Below are 21,380 nucleotides of genomic sequence, written 5' to 3'. Positions count from 1 at the left end.
ACTGGTATGGTTCGGAGAAGGTTCACAGAGACAGTAGCATTCGAACTGAGTCCTAAAGGTTGGGTAGGAGTTCACTGTATTGGCAAGATAATGAAGGGCAGAAGGAGCAGACAGCATGCACAGGTCCAGAGACAGAACGTGACAGGCTTGCCAGTGAACTCCTGATAGTTTAGAGACGCTGTACCACAGGGTTGGAGGGGCAGAGAGGGAGAAGAGGGTCATATGAGGACAGAGGCAGCCAGGCGGTGGAGCGTCCTGGACCTCTCTCCAGTAGCAGTGCTTCCATTGGTGGTAGTGGTAGAGAAGAGGTGGGGAGGGGCTTCCAGAAGTGTCACATGACTGATAAAGGACGGCCCCTCAAAGCCTTGCCCCACCAGCATAGGCTTCCCTCTTTTGGCCACTGCCAACAGTGGCTTGGTGGTGAGCCCTGTATTTCACACAACTCTTTGCCTCATTGGTTTTACTATCTGCCTGAAACGATCTTCACCACAAACCTAATCACCGTTACTAGTTTTTGTTTTTGTTTTTTTAAGAATCTCCCCTGTCTTTGGGTATAGAGGGGTTCTTATAGGTCTTATGGTTAGGATGAGTCTGATGTGTCTGTCTGGTCTTATTTCTTTGGGCTTTACCTAGAACCCATCTCTGTGTAGGGAAGGAGAGGCAGATTTCATTTGCTTGACCTTAGACTCCCATTTTCTCTGTGATGTTGGCTCAGTAGACAAGGAGGAAAACACACAGTGTCTTGGAGGAGCAGATGGAGTGAAATGTTAAAAATCTGTTTTGTTAAATGATTTCGGCTAATGAAATAGTTTAATTGAAAAAAAAAAAGCACCCAGACTCTGCTCTTTATTCAGTGATATTTAAATAAGTACATCATTATTAATTGCTCAAACTCGCACTTTGAATTTCTACAACATTAATATTGATAAGAGGAATCAATTGGAAATGAGAGAATTTTTTTTTTTGTGGAAACATGGTCTTATCTCTGTGGTAGATGCAAATGCTTTATTATTATTATTTGTGTTGTTATGTGGTGCAGTATGCAATCAGCGGTTTTCCCCATCACATTGTAGAGAACTGTGTACTGTAGTCCCCTCTTATCCATGGAGAATACGTTCCAAGACCACCGCTAGTCGATGCCTGAAACTGTGGACAGTGTTTGACCCTACATATATACCATATTTTTTCCTATACATACACACCTATGAGAATTTTTAATTTATAAATTAGGTACACTAAGAGATTAACGGCAATAAGTAATAGTAAAATAGAACAATTATGACAATATGCTATAATACAAGTCATGTGGATGTGGTCTCTCTCAGAATATTTTATTGTACTGTAGTCACCCTAGTGATGATGTGAGATGATAAAATACCTATCTGATGAGAGGAAATGAGGTGAATGATGCAGATGTTGTGAGCTAGTGTTAGGCTACTATTGACCTTCTGGTACCTCAGAAGGAGGATCTTTGGTTTTTGGACTGCAGTTGACCACAGGTAACTGATACTGCAGGAAGCAAAATCACGGATAATTGGGACATATTTCCTAATGAATAACCTTTCCCACTGTGTTTTTTTTTAAGCCTCTTCTAAGAAGAAGTTGCTGGAGGGATATAAAAATGAAGTTATTTATAGAAGGTAGAAGATGCTGGAGGGATATAAAAGTGAGGTTATTTACAGAAGGTAAATGGGTGTGTGCTCAATTTACTCTAAGGTCACCTCTGTTATACAGAGTGCTGGTGGATAAAAGTGAAATACATGTGCACCATCCTGTGTTTGGTGTTAGATATTCAAAGATAAGATCATGACTCACAGTACAGTGAGCATAGGAGACCAATTTACCATGACTCCTGGCTGAACTGAATACAAGTTGTACAGTACAGCTGTATCCAAAATGTTAGCTCTATCTGAGGAGCTCGGCAGTGTTTTCACAAAAGCTAACATGTAGGTTGGGTTCAAAATAGGAGTTACAGTTAACTAAGATGGAGGGTAGGATCGAGGTAGGAAAGAGCATTTCAAAACTGAAGCAATAAAGATGTCTCCCAGACTTTTGAACAGCTTGTTTCTTTCTTTCCCTTTTTGAAACTTCTGTTCTATCAATGTTGTAATTTCTAATACATTTTGAAATAGTCTCCTTTGAGGAAAGAATGGGATATATCATATCAGCATCTAGTAGAGACTAATCTTGTCAGTAGGGGGTAGTGATCAAGGGTTCCTTTAAGCCCCAACATTAATTCACTAGGTAGTTTATTAATCATTTGTTCTCCTGGACGGGGCACTTACAAATAAGCCTTTGCCGTCAGATGTGAGGCACATGGCAGGAGTAATGTAACATTTTCCTCTGTTAGATATGTCTGTGTAATGAATCAATACAAGTTCTTCCGGTTCCTCCTGTACTTGATTTTACATGAAGTATGCCTTTTCATGACCAAGCTTCTTTCAACAAGGCTATTGATTTGTAATTGTGCAAAAAGGAAACAGAAGCTTTATAAGAGCTTCGATGCAAAATGATATATCCTTTCAAGGACTGCGTGAAAATAGGTGAATATATTTGATAAAGAAGTGTTCTTCTTTCCCCTTTAGACCTTAGCTGGATCTCCAAAATACAAGTGAATCAACCAGCAGTTCTGAGGCGTGCAGAGCAAATCCAGGCTCGCAGAATGGTGAAAAAGGAGTGGCAAGTAAGGTTTCTTCTTGAGCATTCTATTCCTGTAGTTTACAATGCCTGGTCTCTTCCCTCAAGGCCACAATATTGAATTTTGCTCAAGATGCATCTAAACTTAAAAGATTGCAGCTGTCCATGACTTATTTTAATAATTCATATATGATGATGATGGGTTGGAGAAAGATAACACATTATCTGAACAAGTTAAACATCTTACCACTCTTGAGTGGCAAAGCCGCAAATGAATTTGAGGCATCTTTATTCATGAGTGAATTAAATGGCGTATTTCCTCAACACATTTATTCAGTTCCTTAGACATACCTTCTTTGGTTGTCTTCTATTTTAATTTTTAAACCATAACGTCTAAACCTGGTGTGTCTGCTGTTGAGGCCCTTAGGCATAAAAGTTGACCTTCTTTGACCACCGTGTTTACCTTACTATTAATTTTCATAAATCATTTTCCAAAATTCAAAAAGTGATGTTTCATGGGGTACTTGTGGTCAGCATATCCTTCAGTGGATACTGACCAAAGATGTGCTGTGGATCACAGGACTAGAAGGAATTCAGAATTCATTTCTCAAGTGAGGCAAAATATTGCCATTGAATCCTTTAGGGTGACATTTCTCATTTGACTCATCCTTGGAAATACTCTAATTGAAAGATAAAAGGAAATTCATTAGAATGAATTACAAACTATGAATATTGTTTTAAAAATGGGGTTGGAATACAGTGAAAAAAAAACAGCAAAGAAATTAGAGACTTCTTTTTTAATGTCTCATCCTAGATCTCAAGGGTGGAGGTAGAAATATCAGATAGAGATCCTCTTATTCCCAAGTTCTCTCATATCATGGTAGCCATCAGGGCTCCTGGTGGATAAGATGGGGAGGTGTGATGTGGGGAGGCTTGCTCTATTAGGGATTTCACTTTGAGATAGCTACGGAAGGAAAAATAGTTTTAAGACTACTTTGTACCCCTCTTTTATTTTGTTCTCTGCAGTGTTCATCTTTTTGGTCCCTGTTGAGCAATGTCTATATCATATAGAGAATGACATGCCTGAGAACAGTGTAGATGTCAGATTTTAGCACAAATGTTTGTCTAATGATTTCCTGCTAACTAACTGGGTTGTTGACGATTTTTTTTTTAATCTTGTTTTTTACTTTTCTTAAACCAGGCTGCTTGGCTCCTGAAAGCTGTTACCTTTATAGATCTTACTACACTCTCAGGTGATGACACATCATCCAACGTTCAAAGGCTTTGTTATAAAGCCAAGTATCCAATCCGGGAAGATCTCTTAAAAGCTTTAAATGTGCATGATAAAGGTAATGTTGTGTATAATCTGTCTGTGTTTACCCCTTTACAGTACTAATTACTAAATCTAAGAGGACTTAAGACAAGATTCAGCTGCTTAAATGATAATAGCAGTAAGATCCACTGGTAGATTTGTGTACATAGCATATAATTGAGATTCTTCTCTAAAAAACAGCAGGGAGAGAATCTGAATCTCTTTTTTAGGTCAGTTCTTCCCATCATGGATTAAAGTTGCTGGTAGAGAGTTTCTTTATTTTTCTTTCTACTTCTTCAGTGTGGGAAATTTTCTATCTAGTGACTCTAAAATACTGATTCTCATTCCCTAGCCACATGTGCAAAAGCCAGTCTCATTACTTAATAATCACATCTCATACATAAAGTATTTTCTGTGAGTAAATGAAATACTTTTGAGAATAAAATGCAAATGGGGAATATTGCATGCTCGTATATTAGGTTAGATCTTTTGAAAAAAGTTATATTCACTCTCTTAGTATACATGAAAGAAAGGACTTTCTAAAGTTGCCGTAAGTTTAGAATGTTAACATTTTAGGAAAGGAGGAGACCTTTCTTTGAGAGTTGATCCTCTGTATCTAAATGAGGAAACCGAGATGTGGAAGGCTAACAGCATTTCCGGGATGATGTGCGTATCACTCACTGGGCTGGTTTTAGGAGCTTTTCATGGAGAGATGTTTCATGATCCCTGAGTGCCTGTCTGTAATGAATGCAGCTAGAGATTCTGCTTTGGTCCAATGCTGGTGTTTTATCCCAAGTAATTTGTAGACAATTTGTAGACCTATAACGCCACAGCTTTTGAAAAATATTTATGATGTTTCTTTTGAGTTCACAATAAAAACACCACCTATTTGTAGGTGTTGTTATACAAAGTTATTAAAAGTAACAGCCTTGAGGGAGGGGCTGAAAAAAGTAACAACTTCATATGAGTCTTATGCTCTTGTTTTGTTTTATATTGGCTATTTGATTTTTATTTGATTTTTTTTTAGATTTAAGAGCTTATTCTTCCAAATAAGGGCTCCAGATTCAGATTTTATTATTTCTTGCAACAGAGGGAATAGGATCAATTAAATGTCATTTTGCTATATTACCTTGTAAGGTTCATGTCCATTTTTTTTTTTTCATCCACTGTTTGCTGTAGAAATCTGGATTTTGTTATCTACATGAAATAAAATATTGTCACTGAGTCAAGACCATTATGTTTACCATTTAGGAATTTTTAATTTTTTTTTTTTAACGTTTATTTATTTTTGAGACAGAGAGAGACAGAGCATGAACAGGGGAGGGGCAGAGAGAGAGGGAGACATAGAATCGGAAGCAGGCTCCAGGCTCTGAGCCATCGGCCCAGAGCCCGACGCGAGGCTCCAACTCACGGACTGTGAGATCGTGACCTGAGCTGAAGTCGGACGCTTAACCGACTGAGCCACCCAGGCGCCCCTAGGAATTTTTAAAAAGTGGTATTATATTATCCTCAAAGAGCAGCATCATGATTATTTTATTCCATGACTTTAACAGTTAGAAAATGACCCATATTGTCAAGACCTGGAAGGGAATGTGGAAAGTCAAAGCTTTTTCTTTATTAAAAAATTTTTTTAATGTTTATTTATTCTTGAGAGAGAGAGAGAGAGATCAGGGGAGGGGCAGAGAGAGAGGGGGACACAGAATCCAAGCAGGCTCCAGGCTCTGAGCTGTCAGCACAGAGCACGACGCGGGGCTCGAACCCACGAACCGTGAGATCATGACCCAAGCCGAAGTCAGATGCTTAACCAACTGAGCCACCCAGGCGCCCCTAAAACTTTTTCATTCAGTGCAGCGTCATGGGGGAGTTATTTTTCCTGCCATTTTGATTTCTGCCAGTGTGGTGGTATAAATAATAATTAAAAGCATATTGTACAAATTGAACTTCCGCTAAAGTAGGCTGTTACGATTTCTTTCTTCATAGGCCTTACTACAGCCGCCGTTTGTGTTTATCCCGCACGAGTGTGTGATGCTGTGAAAGCACTGAAGGCAGCCGGCTCCACCATCCCCGTGGCTTCGGGTAAAATTGTTTTGGCTTTGCTGTTGTCTCTCAACCTGTTTCCGGTTCTTCACCTCAAAACACCTGGAGGCTTTATATATAATTTTATATTATTTTAATTAGTTTTATCTATTTAATTATTTGTATTTACTCATTCTCTCAGTATCTGATTGCCTGCTAAGTAGCTGACCATGTGAATTCCCAAGAATACAGAAGTGTTTCCCGGTCCTTAAGGAAACTTAGTTGTTTAGGAGGAATAATCAAGTTTAAAACATCATCATGCAGGATATATAGTATTATATGTATGCAAAATATGCTAATAGAGATATGCAGAAGCTACACTTGTAACTCTGAGCAGGGAGTGATTTATTTTGCAGAGGTTGGTGACAGAGAGTAAGAGGATTCTTCATAGAGGAGCTAATAGCTGCATAGGGTCTTAAAGGGTAAGGAGGCGTGTTGGTGAGTTAGCGAATGATTTTAGACAGAGGAACTAGCGTGTGTGAAGGCACAGGAGCGTGTTCAGGGAACTGTACATGGCTTGCAGTTGTTGGGTCTAAATTGGGGCAAGGGGGCAAGGGGCTCTGGGAGTTGAAGCTGGAGAGGTAGATCAGGGCCGGATCCCATAGGGAAACTAGGCTCGGCAGTGGCCTTTGGGCTCATTCTGGTGATGGGGCAGATACTGCAAGGTTTTGAGAAGAGGTTATGTCATGATCAGCTTTATGCTGTAGTGGGTCAGGAGATGGTACTGGACACATTAAGGAGGGGTGACAGGATGTTAGGGGGACTTATCACAGTCCCTGTGGGAGGCGAGGAGAGCCACTCCAAAGCCTGGGAGATAAAGTAGAGAGGGTATGTTCAGGAGTTATTGGCTTAAGAGAGACTCAGTAGGACTTGGCATGAAGGAAAGAAGAGTCTTAAAAGCTTCTGTGTAGCTGAGTGTGTGTGAGTATATGGATGGACAGATATAAAATTAGATTGTACTTTTAGAAGATGTTAAGAGGAATATCCTGGGGCCTTGAAAAAGGAGTCTAAAAAGATGATTAATTTATTTTATTAGGGATAGATCAAAAGAAACATAGTATACAGTATTGATATACAAGCCATTTGTGAGGATTCCCACAGTATTTGGCAGCTGCCTTAATTTTTCATCAGCTTCTGTCAATTCAGCTTTTCTTTTATACAACAGGGAAACGTGCTCTCCTGTAAGATAGCAGACCCAAGGAATTTAATAACATCAAGGAAATACAAAAGGTTATCTTTAGTCATAGAAATGGAATTAATGATGCACGTGTAAAAAATATAATAGGTTTTCAGAAGTGTGGCTGTATTTTCTTTTCGTTTTTGTTTTTTGTTTTGTACTTGGTCCTGTTCTTCCCACCTCACCCCTGTCCCAATTTTGTGGACAAATTAGGTACCTTTCCCTCCTGCTGTCCCTTCCCTTTATTCTCATCTGCTTAGCTATTCATTTTAAGATAGGCAGTGGGAAAAACCTATACTGCAATTTGGTTACCACAGCTGTAAGTGTGAGTGAGTAAATCAAGAATACAATGATAGCCAACTTGATTAGGAGTAGGATCCATAATTAACCAGGGTCCATCAAGACAGAGCTACAGCTACTGTTTTATGACTCGGTGTGATGATAACATATTCTCTTAGTATCTATTTACTTAGAGCCCCCTCATGAGCATCACTGTAGCAACTTACTTTCAGGTTTTCCAGACGATGCAATACTAATATTTATCCTAATACCAATAACGCCATATGAGATGACCTTCTATTTCTTCACACTTCACTTTGCAACATAAGCGTGAAGCTCTTTAGTGTCATTAATGCTTTAGTCTAAATGCTGTTTGTTGTTGTTTTTTGTGTTTTTGTATCAAATTCCTTGTTGAGAAACCAACTAAAATTTGTCTTCTTTCCTTCTTCCCTTCCTTCCTTTTTTCCTCCCTTCCCTCTCTCTTTGCTTCCTTCCTTCCTCCCTCCCTCCCTTCCTTCCTTCTTTTTCCCTCTCTTTACTAGTGGCCACTGGCTTTCCGGCTGGACAGACTCATTTAAAAACACGATTGGAAGAGATCAGATTGGCTGTGGAAGATGGAGCTACGGAAATTGATGTGGTAATTAACAGGACCTTGGTGCTGACAGGCCAGTGGGAAGGTATGTGCAAGTCCTTACCTAAGAGGGAGGCCTAGTTCTGTCCTAGTGAATGAAATGGAGATGATTGGAAAAGAGGCAGTATGTTTTGGAAGTCATTGTTCTAGATTACAAGTCACTAGATCAGAAGGCGAATTTCAGAGAAAACACGGCTGGTATTGCTCATCCTTGTTCCCCTCACAAATCCTAGACAGTTGCCCACCTATGTGAACTTTTTAGATCCCTTTGAGTGCTTAGGTGAGTGGTTATTTCTATGCAGTAGACTGTTAACTTTTATTCTGTCCTCCAGTATTTTATTACTCAATACATAAATCACTCTAGGCAAGTCATTTATGCAGAGTTTAATATGTGGAGGAAACTTCCCTTTTTATGTTAATCTTTGTGGATTTTGTGGAGGTGGGATTAGTAGTAAGTCTGCGAAGTCTGCTTTATTCCTGCTATTCTTACACATAGTTCCTAGGGGTTATTATATTTACCTTTGAGATTCATAATTTACTATCGCACCAATTATGAAAAACATCACCCATTTCAATAACAAACTTTTTATAATTAAATATTAAAAAATAGATTTGACCTGTGCCTTAAATATATTTTGTATACTAGAGATGGTTGATAGCTAAAATAAGTACAATTTTCTATTTCAAAAGAATCATAAACGTAGTTCAACTAAAAATTTTTTTAAAGCTTTTTTTTTTTAAGTTTCTCTATCTTGAGAGAGACAGAGATAGCGCACAAGCAGGGGAAGGGCAGAAAGAGAAGAAGAGAGAGAGAATCCCAAGCAGGCTCTGCACTGTCGGTACTGAGCCCGACACGGGGCTCCAACTCATGAACCATGAGATCATGACCTGAACTGTAGTCAAGAGTCAGATCCTTAATCAACAAAGCTACCCAGATGTCCTGCAACTGACACCCTTTTTCAAAGTTTAAGTAAACAGTAGGATTATATTTAATGTATTTTTTCTTAACCTACTTATTGGACTTGCCAGTATCTCTTGGATATCTTTCTGTGAGTCTTGAAAAAAAATTTTTTTTTTGATGTGTATTTATTTTTGGGAGGGAGACAAAATGCAAACAGGGGAGGGGAAGAGAGAGAAGGAGACACGGATTCTAAAACAGGCTCTAGGCTCTGAGCTGTCAGCACAGAGCCTGACATGGGGCTCGAACTCATGAACCGTGAGATCATGACCTGAGCCAAGTTGAACACTTAACTGACTGGGCCACCCAGGTACTCTTCTTTCTCTCCATCAGTCCATCTAACTTAACATCTATAAATCCTTTTTTTTTTTTTTTTAATGTTTATGTATTTGTGTGTGTGTGTGAGAAAGAGAGAGAGAGAGCATGAGCAGGGGAGGGGCAGAGAGAGAGAGACACACACAGAATCTGAAGCAGGCCCCAGGCTCTGAGCTGTTAGCACAGAACCCGATGCGGGGTCCAAAATCTGCAAACTGTGAGATCACGACCTGAGCCAAAGTCGGGCGCTTAACCAACTGAGCCACCCAGGTGCCCCTAACATCTATAAATCCTAATTCCATTGTTTATTCATTAAGAATTGCTTTGGTTATGGAGTAGGCAAAGATTCAGTCAGTAGTTTAAATACTTCAGGATTTATTTTCTTATACAAAGTCTAGAGGTAGGTATTTCAGGGGTGACCTATGCTACTTTTTTCTTCTACTTCCAAAGTGTCTGGCTTCTGCTCTCATGCTTAAGGGCACGCCATTCTCTAAGATGGCTCCTGAAGCTCCTGTCTTTCCAGTCATTTCCTAGATAATAGCAAAGAAGGGCTGTCCTATCCTAAAAATCTCATACACCATTTTTGCTTACACCTCCGTGGCTCAAATTGAGTCAGTGGCCATCTTGGCTGCAAGTGAAGCCGGGAAAATGTAGTCTTTTAGCTTAGAATATTAACATTCCCAATAAGTTAGATGGTGTACATTTCTGTGCCCAGACGGAAAGGACTGAGGGAAGTTCTGGCAGAGAAGGACAGAAGGCAGAGAAGGACAGTTTAGCCATAGGGAGCTAAACGGGGTCTGACAGTAAAAAGCTTAACAGCAAAGGGCCAGGTGAAACAACAGTAACACAAATATTTAAATAAAAAGATACATGAAGTCAAAAGCACAGTGCCATTAGCTGTGGGGCAAGTCATCTCAGAGATCTTAGCAGCACTGAGAGTATCACTGTGATGCAGTCACTGATACCACAGTTCTGAATGATCTAGAACAAATGTTAAAGCCATTCCTGTTGCCCTGTACTCCCAACTATACTTCATCAACATTTTTAATCCTTGCCAGGTTTAAATTCTTGACAGTTCACAAATGTCTTTTTGTGCTTTTGATTTTTGTTCCTTTTCCTATGGTTCATGTGAGCTTTGACCAATTGCAAACATTTTTTTTTAAGTTCTTTTTTTTTTTTTGAGAGAAAGTGCACATGCATGTGAACAGGAGAGCGACAGAAAAATGGAGAGAGAATCCCAAGTAGGCTCTGTGCCGTTAGCATGGCGCCCAGTGCAGGGCATGATCTTATGAACTGTGGAGAGGTGAGATCATGACCTGAACTGAAATCAAGAGTCGGATGCTTAACCAACTAAGCCACCCAGGCTTTTAAATAGATGTCTCTTGTCCCTATATATTAATTCTTGTTTCCTTCTAGTCATAGATTTCAATTAAGATTTTGGGCCAGAGTAAGAGGAGAAAAATGAATAAACATAATATTTAAAACAAATTTGGAAATAAACTATATGATTTGGTTAGATAAAAAAAACTATATGTCCTATATCTTTTATTTAACAGTTGTAGACATAGAAGTATGGTTTCTATTATAACTTGTGCTCTTGTCTCTAGAATACTAATTGGGGAATAAAATATAATAGGAGATGAGTTTTGATGTAATTGTCCCTTAATGAACTAGGAATGGTTGTTTTTAGGAACTGATAATTTCCTAATAACAGGCATTCATGTAAAATATAATAACACATCTTTGTCCTAGACCATACTTTTCTATTAACTTTTTTATGGTGTTAATAACCTCTTGACCCAAAACAAATTGAAAAGGAACATTTAATACTGGAAGTTTAATTCTAAATAGAAACCTGCAATGACTGAGGCCTTTTTTTCACTGCGGTATTTTGTCTTAATTTGCCTCAATTTGATTATGTACTGTATTTTTCAGTGTCATGCTTTGATATTAGCTGTTTACTAAAATATGAGCCTAGAATTGATTTCTTTTTTTTTTTATTTTTTTTTAACGTTTATTTATTTTTGAGACAGAGAGAGACAGAGCATGAACGGGGGAGGGGCAGAGAGAGAGGGAGACACAGAATCGGAAGCAGGCTCCAGGCTCCGAGCCATCAGCCCAGAGCCCGATGCGGGGCTCGAACTCACGGACCGCGAGATCATGACCTGAGTCGAAGTCGGACGTTTAATCGACTGAGCCACCCAGGCGCCCCTAGAGTTGATTTCTTGGAATTTGCTGATGGAAATGTCTGTGAGGCTATTATACGTTCAAACGTTCAAGTCTAGATTCCTCTCCTCTCTGTGCGCTGAGGTGTGTAGGACCCTGGTTAAAGCACAAAAGAGTCCCATTTTTAAACCTGGCCATTCAGACTGTATCCTAATCAGTGCTCATGGTCACAGGGTCCACAGTTTCGGGCATGAACCCAAAGAGACTGGAGGGGGGCCCGTATTCCTCTTCTTTAATTCTCCTTGGTGACAATTTAAAGTTTCTTTCTCCTCAAGCTTCTAATTCTTCTGCCCATCTTGAGGCTCCTTCACTCTCAGCAGAAGACCTACCTGCTACTTTCTAGAGAAAATAGAAACCAGTAGACAGGGTCTCCCTCGAGGTCCTTGCATCAGCTCTGCTTTCCTTTGTTCCTCCTTTTCCTTCCTCCTAAGTCCAGTCCCTCCTCTGTGCAGTGGCTCTCATCTCCTCCCACATTTTCAGAGGCCTTACTCCATTTGTTGACCATTTTTTTCTCCTGTATCTTTCATCTGTCTCTATGATTTATTCCCATCAACACCTAAACATAATGTAAGCTTTTCTTATCCATTAAAAAAATGCTCACATGTCAACCTTCCCCCTCATCTCCAGCTAAGTCTACCTTTCTGTTCTTCCCTTCATGGCTACAATTCTTAAAAGAGTTATATTTACTTGTTTCCCTTGAATCTGTACTAATCAAGATGCCAATGTCCTCTTATTTTCCTATGCCCAGGGAATATTCTGCAGTTGTTTGTTTAACTCTACTGTTCAGCATTTGACACAGTGCACAGTCCTTCTGGAAACACTCTTTTTGCCTGGCTTTGGTAATCCTAAATTCTTCAGGTTTTCCTTCAAGTTTCTGATGACTCCTGTGTCCCTGTGTCTTGTATGCAAGGTCCTCTCTCTCCTCCGTCATCCCTGAAGTGTTGGCGGTCTTCAGGTTGGGTCGCAGCAAGCTCTCAAACTTCTCACACTTTGCACACTCCCCCTTGAAAACCTCCTGACCTCTCCGATTTCAGCCACATTCCCTATACTGAAGACCACAAAACCTCCCAAGTACCAGAACCTACATCTGCTTGACTCCAGAATGCATGTTCAGTTTCCCCACTAAACCATGCTGCTTTTCATGCGTCATTTTTATGTAAGTAGAACGGTTGAATCTTGATCAGATCAGAGAATCTAGCCATTTTAGAAAGAAATCCATTAAAAAGTATTTGATTTGAACACTTTCTCTTAAATACAGGTTAGTTTCCAAACTGTGGTGTTAGTGATTGGATTGTTCTGGAGCACAGTGATGCTCTCTAGCTGCTGAAAACCCTGGAGGTGATCCTCCCCACAGCTAACACTTCAGACCCCTGTGCCTTTTGACTTCATATATCTTCTATTTAAAAAGTTTTGTTCTTGTTGTTTCGCCTGGCCCTTTTCTGGTAAGTTTTTTACTGTCAGATCCTGTTTTGCTCTTTATAGTACTCTGTCTTTCCCTGCCTGTACTTCCTTTAGTCCTTCCTGTCCAGGCATAGAAACGTACGCCATCTCACTTATCCCTCAGGACAGTAGTTTTACTTGGATATAGGGTATATATGGTATGTTATGCTGGTTCTTAGAATTACCTGACAAAATGCTTTCAGATTACTTGCCCGAACTCCTCTCTTCCTGGAACCTAGAATATCCCTCCTGAGTATATGTACTATTGGGGTTCAATGTTGGACTGAGGGGATAGGCTTCTTTACTGTGAAAATTGCCCCAGGTGATTTTGGTTCCACCCTCTCCCCTACCATCCCATAGTTGTAGAGAATCACTAACTTGAAACATCTATTTTTTTTTTTAAGTTTATTTTTCCTTATTTTGAGAGAAAGAGGGGAGGGGCAGAGAGAAAGGGAGACAGAATCCCTGTGATTCTGTGCTGTGAATGCAGAGCCCGATGCAGGGTTTGAACTCACGAACTGTGAGATCATGACCTGAACTGAAATCAAGAGTTAGACACTTAACTGACTGAACCACCCAGGCGCCCCACATCTATTTTTAAAAAAAATACTTCTTGTTCTTGGTTCCACATAGTTTGGGTGCAGGATGATTGAAGCATTGTTGAATTTATATATTGGTTAGTTAATACAAATAGTATTCCCTGTGTGTTTCTATTTAGTCTGGATCTGCAGTTGGCTATAATAGAAGGCTTAATGGATAAAGAGTTTCTTTCTCTGTCAAGTTTAGCCAAAAAGCACATCTACCTCTTATGCTCTCAGGAAAAGGATGGCTTTCCTCTCCCTGGAATTCTGTGCTGGACTAGGAGACAGGCAGGGGCACCCAGCCAGCCAGCCAGCATATAAGCCAGTCATCACTGGAGGTGGTCAGACCCAGAGCTTACCCAGAACAAATATACCATGGAACAAGAAGGGAGGATAACTCTGGGAGACCAGGAAGGGTTGAGAGCAGAGTCTTTGCATTGGATAGACTGTGGTTGGAATCCTGGCACTACCATTAGTAGCTTTTGGCCACATTGCTTTTCTGTGTCTTCTGTTCCTTCTCTGTAAAGTAGGAATAATGGCATCTATTTCACAGGGTTGTAATGGGGATTAAATTAGATAATGAATGTAAATTGACCATCCATTGCCTGGCCCAGATGAATCAGTCCCTCCATGCCAGCTGCAGTTTCTTCTCTTTCCCTCTCCTCCTTTTGATGCTCATAGTATGTTGTCAAGGGACGTAACCATAATAGTACACGTATTGAGTAAATGAAGTAGAACTCTAAAAGACTTGGATTTTAGTCTTTGTAATTTCGCTAATTTATACCTAGTCCTTGGGCAAACACTTCCCTTCTCTCTGCCTCCACTTAAATAAGCTACCAATGAGGGGATAAAACTTAATGATTTCTACAGTCCTTTAGAGCTATAATGGCCTGTGATTTTATATTTGGCGTTTTCATTGTCTGGGAGTATTATTCCCTAGATAAGGACCTATAATACGGTATTTTTTCATGATGATATTAAAGTCGACATCGAAGTTGCATTTCTTAAACAGTTCTTTGAAGAAAGCATTCACCAGAAGGGGTTCATCATCTCATAAATCTTACTGAACAGGTTTTGAAAATTAAATGCATTCCATGCTCTGTAAATATAGAGGTGTTCATTTTTTACTTTTTTTATGACCTCTCTCTGCTGCATGTATTTACCTTAATATATTACCAGTGACATTGAAATGGTATCAGATTCTTCCTTGTTCAAGAATCTTCCAGTTCTCTGAGCTCAAGACCTAGAGCTGACTTTCTATTCCATACTAGAGCACTGTCAGACATCGCCCCAAAGGTGGCTTCTTCTGTAACATTTTTCAGCATAGTGTGTTCAGTGTCGTACTTGGAAATGTTGTTTGTGTCCTGTATCTAGATCCCCCTTGTATCTTCTTCAGTTCGTCAGTCCTGATTTGTTCTCCTAAACCTGGTTTGTGGAGTACATGTCTCAGGCCATCAAGAGTTTTGGGGGGAGAGAATGAAATATTGGGGCCAATGCCACAGTGTCTATCATTCTGTCTTATGAAGTGGATCCTGAACATCTTGAATCTTGGCAGCAATTTATTTTTCTTATTTGCTGATTTATACACAAGAAGGATGGTAGAAAGAACATCTCTTAAAAGAAATTGGAATTGTTCTTTGTTTTGTAGAGTTGTTAATCAGAATATCTTATGAGAAAAGCCATTTCTAAATCTATAGACACTGTTTGAGGAGGAATCACATAATCTATAGTCTGTGTTTTCTCTGTTTTGGGGGTTGTTTATAACAGAAAAATGCTGGAGATACTTATAGCAGCTGTATGCTTTTATGGTTTTTGTTTTTAGGCTATGATTCTTTGAAACTTCAAATAGTATTGACCAAAATGTGTGTGTTTTATCTCTTATAGGTTATTTTACTACCTGGCGTTTTAGCTCATCTCTGTTTTAGTCTTACAAGATTAATTAGTTGCCTTGGTGGATGAAAACTGTTCTTGAACATTTTGTGACTTTTTTAATTTAAAAGGTTGCTGTACACTTTATATTAAGTGTTTTACTATACATATAATTATCTTAAGAGATATTTTCAGGCCATTCATGTGCAGTGTTGAACATCTTTTCTGGTACTCAAAAAATAATTGCTTAGATATAATTCGTTAACAATTATTTTTTAAGTGCCTTTGAGTAGCATGAAATATAAAAGGAAACTACTTTATGACTTTTAGATAGGAAGCATAGGCTTTAAACACTTGGGTTTTTACTTAAATCATAATTTCTATTCACAAAAGCTTTACTAACACAGTTTTCTTTGTCTATAGCAGTGCTTTCCCAGAAAACTTTATGGATTTCCAGGTGCCCCAAGATTAAGAATATACTTCCCCTACGGGTGGAAGCTGGAGAGAAACAAGATACTTTTGAATAGAGAAAAGTAAAATACTGTAGACGCAAGTTCCTGCTGACACAGGGAGGCAGAAGGGAGAGCCAGTTGTCAACCGTTTTTGGATGCTGCTTGAAACAGATGCAGTGTGACCCCCTCTGCTCCTTGGATCTACATTCTCATCACACAGGCCTTTCCCAGTGTGGCTAAGTTCTCTGACTCCTGTCAGTGAACACGCTCCATCAACACAGCCTCACTTGTTTTTCAGCTGGGAATGATGAGCAGAAGGTCAGGTTACGACCTCCATTTCTCCTCCTCAGTGTGGCAGTAGTGGGAGGGATGTGGGGGGACAGACAGGAGACAACTCCTCCGCTGGTTTTGCTACTATATTGATTACGCATCTACAATGTAATATATCCTGGGTTTCTAGTACACCCACTTTTGCTACTCCTGAAAACCTCATTATAAGTCAAAACATTTATTATCAGGTTTTTAATGTGACATCACTATGCCAGCCACTTCTCTGGTGTATGTGTTTTGTTATATTTTGCATTATTCTGACTAATTTGCAGTCGTGGTGTTTGAATTCCATTTTCATTTGTCAGTCATCTTTTATAATAGTCTTCCAGATTATTATTTTTCTGTTACATGCAAGAATTATTCTTTCTTTTTTTTTTTAAATGGAGAAGTTTTAGTTTCCATACTGTTTGAAATTTTTTTTTTTTTTTAATTTTTTTTCAACGTTTTTAATTTATTTTTGGGACAGAGACAGACAGAGCATGAACGGGGGAGGGGCAGAGAGAGAGGGAGACACAGAATCGGAAACAGGCTCCAGGCTCCGAGCCATCAGCCCAGAGCCTGACGCGGGGCTCGAACTCACGGACCGTGAGATCGTGACCTGGCTGAAGTCGGACGCTTAACCGACTGCGCCACCCAGGCGCCCCCTGTTTGAATTTTTTAACAGTGAACATGGATTACATGTGAGTAGGTGAGCAGAAAAAAAATTAATGAAAGCTCTAGGGAATAAGGTCACGATGTATGCAAAGATGTAACCATAAGGACGTTTACTGAAGTATTGTTCCTAATAGCAAAAAATCTGAAACCTTAAGTATCCAATAATAGAAAAATGATTGTATAAATTATTTATGACCATGTAGGGGAAGATTGTGTAGCCATTAAAAACTGTGCTACAAACCTATATTTATTAATATGGAAAGATGTCTATGATATTTCAAGGGGAAAAAGCAGGCAATATGTACCATATATAATCAAATATTTTTTGTTTAAAAAATAGAATAGTTGATAATCTTGAAAGCCCTTCCATAAGAAAAAATATCTAGATGCTAAATAAATCACAATAGTATATGAAATATCTTTTTAACTTTTATTTTTGAGTAATTTTAAATTTACAGAAAAGTTGCAAAAATCGTACACAGAACTATTTACTCTTCACTGAGATTCCACAGTTATTAAATTTTGCCCCATTTGCCTTTTGTCTTCTCATTATCTTTGTGTGTATACATGTGTGTGTTTATTAAATTATATATGTGTAATTATTTCAATTTTTTGAGATTAAGTTGCAGACCTATTGGTCCATTAGTCATGAATATTTCAGTGTATATTTTCTAAAAACAAGAACACTTGTACCAAGCCACAGTATACCATCAAAATCAGGAAATTAACACTGATAGCATACTACCATTAAATCCATAGACTTTGTTCAAATTTTGCAGATTGTCTCAAAAATGGTCTTCGTTTTGGGATCAATGGTTACATGTCTCTCTAGTCTTCTTCACTCTGGAACAGTCCTCAATCTTCCCTTGAGTGTGAAGAATAGGTGCCTGTTATTTTGCAAAATGTGCTTCAGTTGGGTTTGTTTGATGTTTTTCTCATGATTAGATTCAAGTTATATATTTTGGGGAGAAATACCACAGAAGTTTTGCTCAGTTCTTCTCAGTGCATTATGTCGGGAGTCCTAAGATGTGCATTTGTCCCATTATTGAGGATGTTAAGTTTTAATTGGCTAAGATGCTTTCTGGCAAGTTTCTCCATTATAAAATTAATAAGTATTTTGTGTTTTTTGTTAAAGTTTATGTATTTGAGAAAGAGAGAGAGAGAGAGAAGAGAGTGCATGCAAGCACAGGGAAGGGCAGAGAGCAAGGGAGAGAGAGGATCCCAAGCAGGCTCCATGCTGTCAGCGCAGAGGCTGATGCAGGGCTTGATCTCATGGACTATGAGCTCAAACCAAGAGTTGGACACTTAACTGACCGAGCCACCCAGGTGCCCCAGTATTTTGTGTTTTAACAAGTAATTAATACAGAAATGAATGGAGATATTTTGAGATTGTATTAATATCCTGTTCCTCATCTAACTTTATTCGGTAGTTTTAGCATTCATTCATAATTCTTCAGTTATTACTCTGATATTTGTCAAATGGTGGTTTTCTAATTCCATCATTTCTTCTATACTTACTAGTTAGCATTACCTTCTCCTCTCCTACTTTTTTTTTTTCCTTTCTGTTTATAAGAGCTCATGGAGTCCTATTGGACTCAATTGGTTATAATCCATTACTGTCATTATTTATTATTGATATTCAGATTATCCCAGATTTGGCCAGTAGGCGCTGTGTTAGATTGTTCTTCTGTCCTTTTGACATGTTCATATTATTCTTTGACATGTTCAAGAAGTTCCTTGAATTCTTATCATGGATATTTCAGGCTTATCTTTAACTTTTTTTCTGTGCTAGCCCTGGAATCGGCCATTTTTCCAAGGAGGTCTACTTTCTTTTAGTGAAGATTGATTTTTAGAAACCAAGATCTGGGTGCTAGGTGTGCTCACTGCTGTAAGGCTGTTGTTTCTAGGTCTTCTCAGTGGACAGATGTAGGAAATGCATGAATTTTCACATATACACAATGTGCACATATAAATACCGTGCATTTATATCTGTCTGTCCATCTATCTATAATCTATCTGTATCAGAAACTATGGGTTCACACTGATGATTTCCTCACAAGCCAACATCAAATGGCTATTCTTGCCCACTCCCCTTTCTATATTTGTGTCCCTCTTTCTTATCATGAGAAATCTTGTTCCCATTATCCTAAGTATATTTATTTAGTTGATCAATTTCCATGTGTGGAACAGTCTCTTGACCACATAGGCTGTCTCCCTCGTCTAGTACTGTGCACCCAGGGTGGTTGAGCTCACCAAGTCCTCCAGAATTCCCAGTCCTCACTGATGAGGATGTCCACCCCCCAACCCTGATCTGGCAGCATGTTAACCTGGAGTTTCTCAAGGCCCCAGTGATGTGCCAGTCTCAAGTTTCCCCCACCCTTCATGGTAGTGACCAAATGAGACTACTCTGCTCCCCATCTCTCTCTGGCCGAGAGCTCCCACAAAGTAGAGATCCAAATCATCTTTCTAAACCAATAGCAAGAAGCTGTTGTAATTACAACAGTGTAACATTTTAGAGCAAATTAAAGTTTGTCTTCATTTTTATATCTGCTTATTATTAAAGGTGGAACCAAGAGAAAAATAATCTATTATCTTCATGATTATTTAAATAATTTTTTTTACATTTATTTCTAGGATTTAAGATGTGTTTGAGCTCTCAGAGTAAAGATCTTCTATCCAATCTTGAGTAGAAACATGATGCTTGGAGAGGTTTCGTAACTTTCCCAAGTGACATGGCTAATCAGTGGGCAAGCAAGTGCGGAAAAGTCCGGATTCAGACACGTGAACTTCTCTACGACATAATGTCAGAATGTGCTGTTCTGATCTTAACCAGAAGGCTTATAGAGCAAGTTATAGGTCTTTTTAGCATATTAAATCATACAGAATTAACTGTTTTATGTTTCTGAATTATCCTAGAACTTTTCAGTTTCCTCAACTTTGTTTTCCCTAGAAAAATGAAAATCAGCTTTTGGGTTTATAATGTTCATCTATAATGTTAGTAATTTGAAGTAAATGAGAGTTGACATCCCTTTAGGTTCTAGGTTTTGATTACTATATTGTGCTAAGTTCTTCAGTTCATGTCCTTGAGAACGTATTGTAAGGACAGCATGCATGTAGCTGCCTGTGTGTATGCATGTGGGGGGATAAAGGCAGCAAAGTGTGAGGAAATTTTAGGCAACTCATTCATCTCTCTACATTTCACTTTTGTATATGAAACGTGAAGCTAACTACCAGCTACCCCACAGGGATGTTTAAATGATGTGTAGAAAACGCTGAGCATTTTTGCAGGAAGATGCTTTGAAAACTTATGGGGTTTCTCATTCTTTTGAGTAGCTACTCCTCCTGAAGAGTTTTTTTTGGAAAGAGGATCTATTGAACTTGTTAATTCCACTGTGATTTCTTCCTCCACATGTGTATTCCACTAGCAATCATATAAATCCACATCCTGCTGTCCTTTCCCGCTAATGTGGAGGAAAATCCACCCATTAGGTTTTCCATTGTTTTGCTCATTTATACTGAAAGGTAAGTGACCGTTGAGTATGTTGAACGACATTATGATTTGGGATTGACAGTTACACCTCAGCCATCATGTTACTTTAAAGAAAAAATTTTTTTAAATGTTTATTTATTTTTGAGAGAGACGGAGCACAAGTGCGGGAGAGGCAGAGAGAGGGGGAGACACAGAATCCAAAGCAGGCTCCAGGCTCTGGGCTGTCAGCACAGAGCCCGACACGGGGCTCGAACCCATGAGCTGCAAGATCATGACCTGAGCCGAAGTTGGACACTTAACCAACTGAGCCACCCAGAGGCCCCTCCATCATGTTACTCTGATTTGCATATGTCATCTGTCACTGTGATGCCAAGGTGCTTAGAACACCTGGACACTAATAATGCTTATTTGTGGCTTCTGTCGTTTGTGTTGGAGTGAAGTGGTCTGTTTTCCTTATATGTTAAATTTTTAAATTCTATAACTACTAAGACAGTGCTTACTTTGTTTTGTTTTTCAAAGTTACTTTTGCATTTCTGGAAGTATGTAAGAAAAAATATGGAAATCTAGTATTGGATGATTAAACGCCTACTAATTGCCTTGTTCCATTCTAAACGTATATACTGTTTTATCTCATCATCGCAAAAATATGGGAGCAAACTGAGGCTCCCTAAGTGATCAAGCTTAGGAAAATTGAATGATTCCTGTAAATTTACGTAACCAGCAAGTAATAGAACTCTTATTCCAGGAGTCTGGGAGCATGGGCTCCAAGTTAAAAAAAAATGTTCATGATGTAATAAACATTTCCCCACCAGCCTGCTTTCTAGGCCCCAAAGAGGTTGTGTTTATGTTCTTTAAGAAACCTAGATCATGGTGTCCTCTGCTTTTATAAGTTGCTATATGTCTGAACCTGATAAGCACTCAGCAACGACTGCAACAGCACCACCACCAAAGCC

At 39.0% G+C, this 21,380-nt stretch overlaps 1 protein-coding gene across 3 annotated transcripts in view; it reads left to right on the top strand.

Moving 5' to 3' along the window:
• The window catches only part of DERA (deoxyribose-phosphate aldolase), a 118,307-nt gene that overhangs the window by 46,315 nt on the left and 50,612 nt on the right, over positions 1-21,380 (top strand). For all 3 annotated transcript variants that reach the window (XM_058743567.1, XM_058743568.1, XM_058743566.1), the window contains 4 exons: positions 2,586-2,683; positions 3,839-3,986; positions 5,930-6,025; positions 8,024-8,158. In XM_058743567.1, coding sequence (XP_058599550.1) covers positions 2,586-2,683; positions 3,839-3,986; positions 5,930-6,025; positions 8,024-8,158 — 477 coding nt within the window. The remainder of the gene's footprint in view (positions 1-2,585; positions 2,684-3,838; positions 3,987-5,929; positions 6,026-8,023; positions 8,159-21,380) is intronic.

This window comes from Neofelis nebulosa, chromosome 8 (genome assembly GCF_028018385.1).
Source record: "Neofelis nebulosa isolate mNeoNeb1 chromosome 8, mNeoNeb1.pri, whole genome shotgun sequence".
Taxonomy (NCBI): domain Eukaryota; kingdom Metazoa; phylum Chordata; class Mammalia; order Carnivora; family Felidae; genus Neofelis; species Neofelis nebulosa.
Note: the sequence above shows the minus strand (reverse complement) of the source record. Positions and strands in the feature narration are given on the sequence as shown.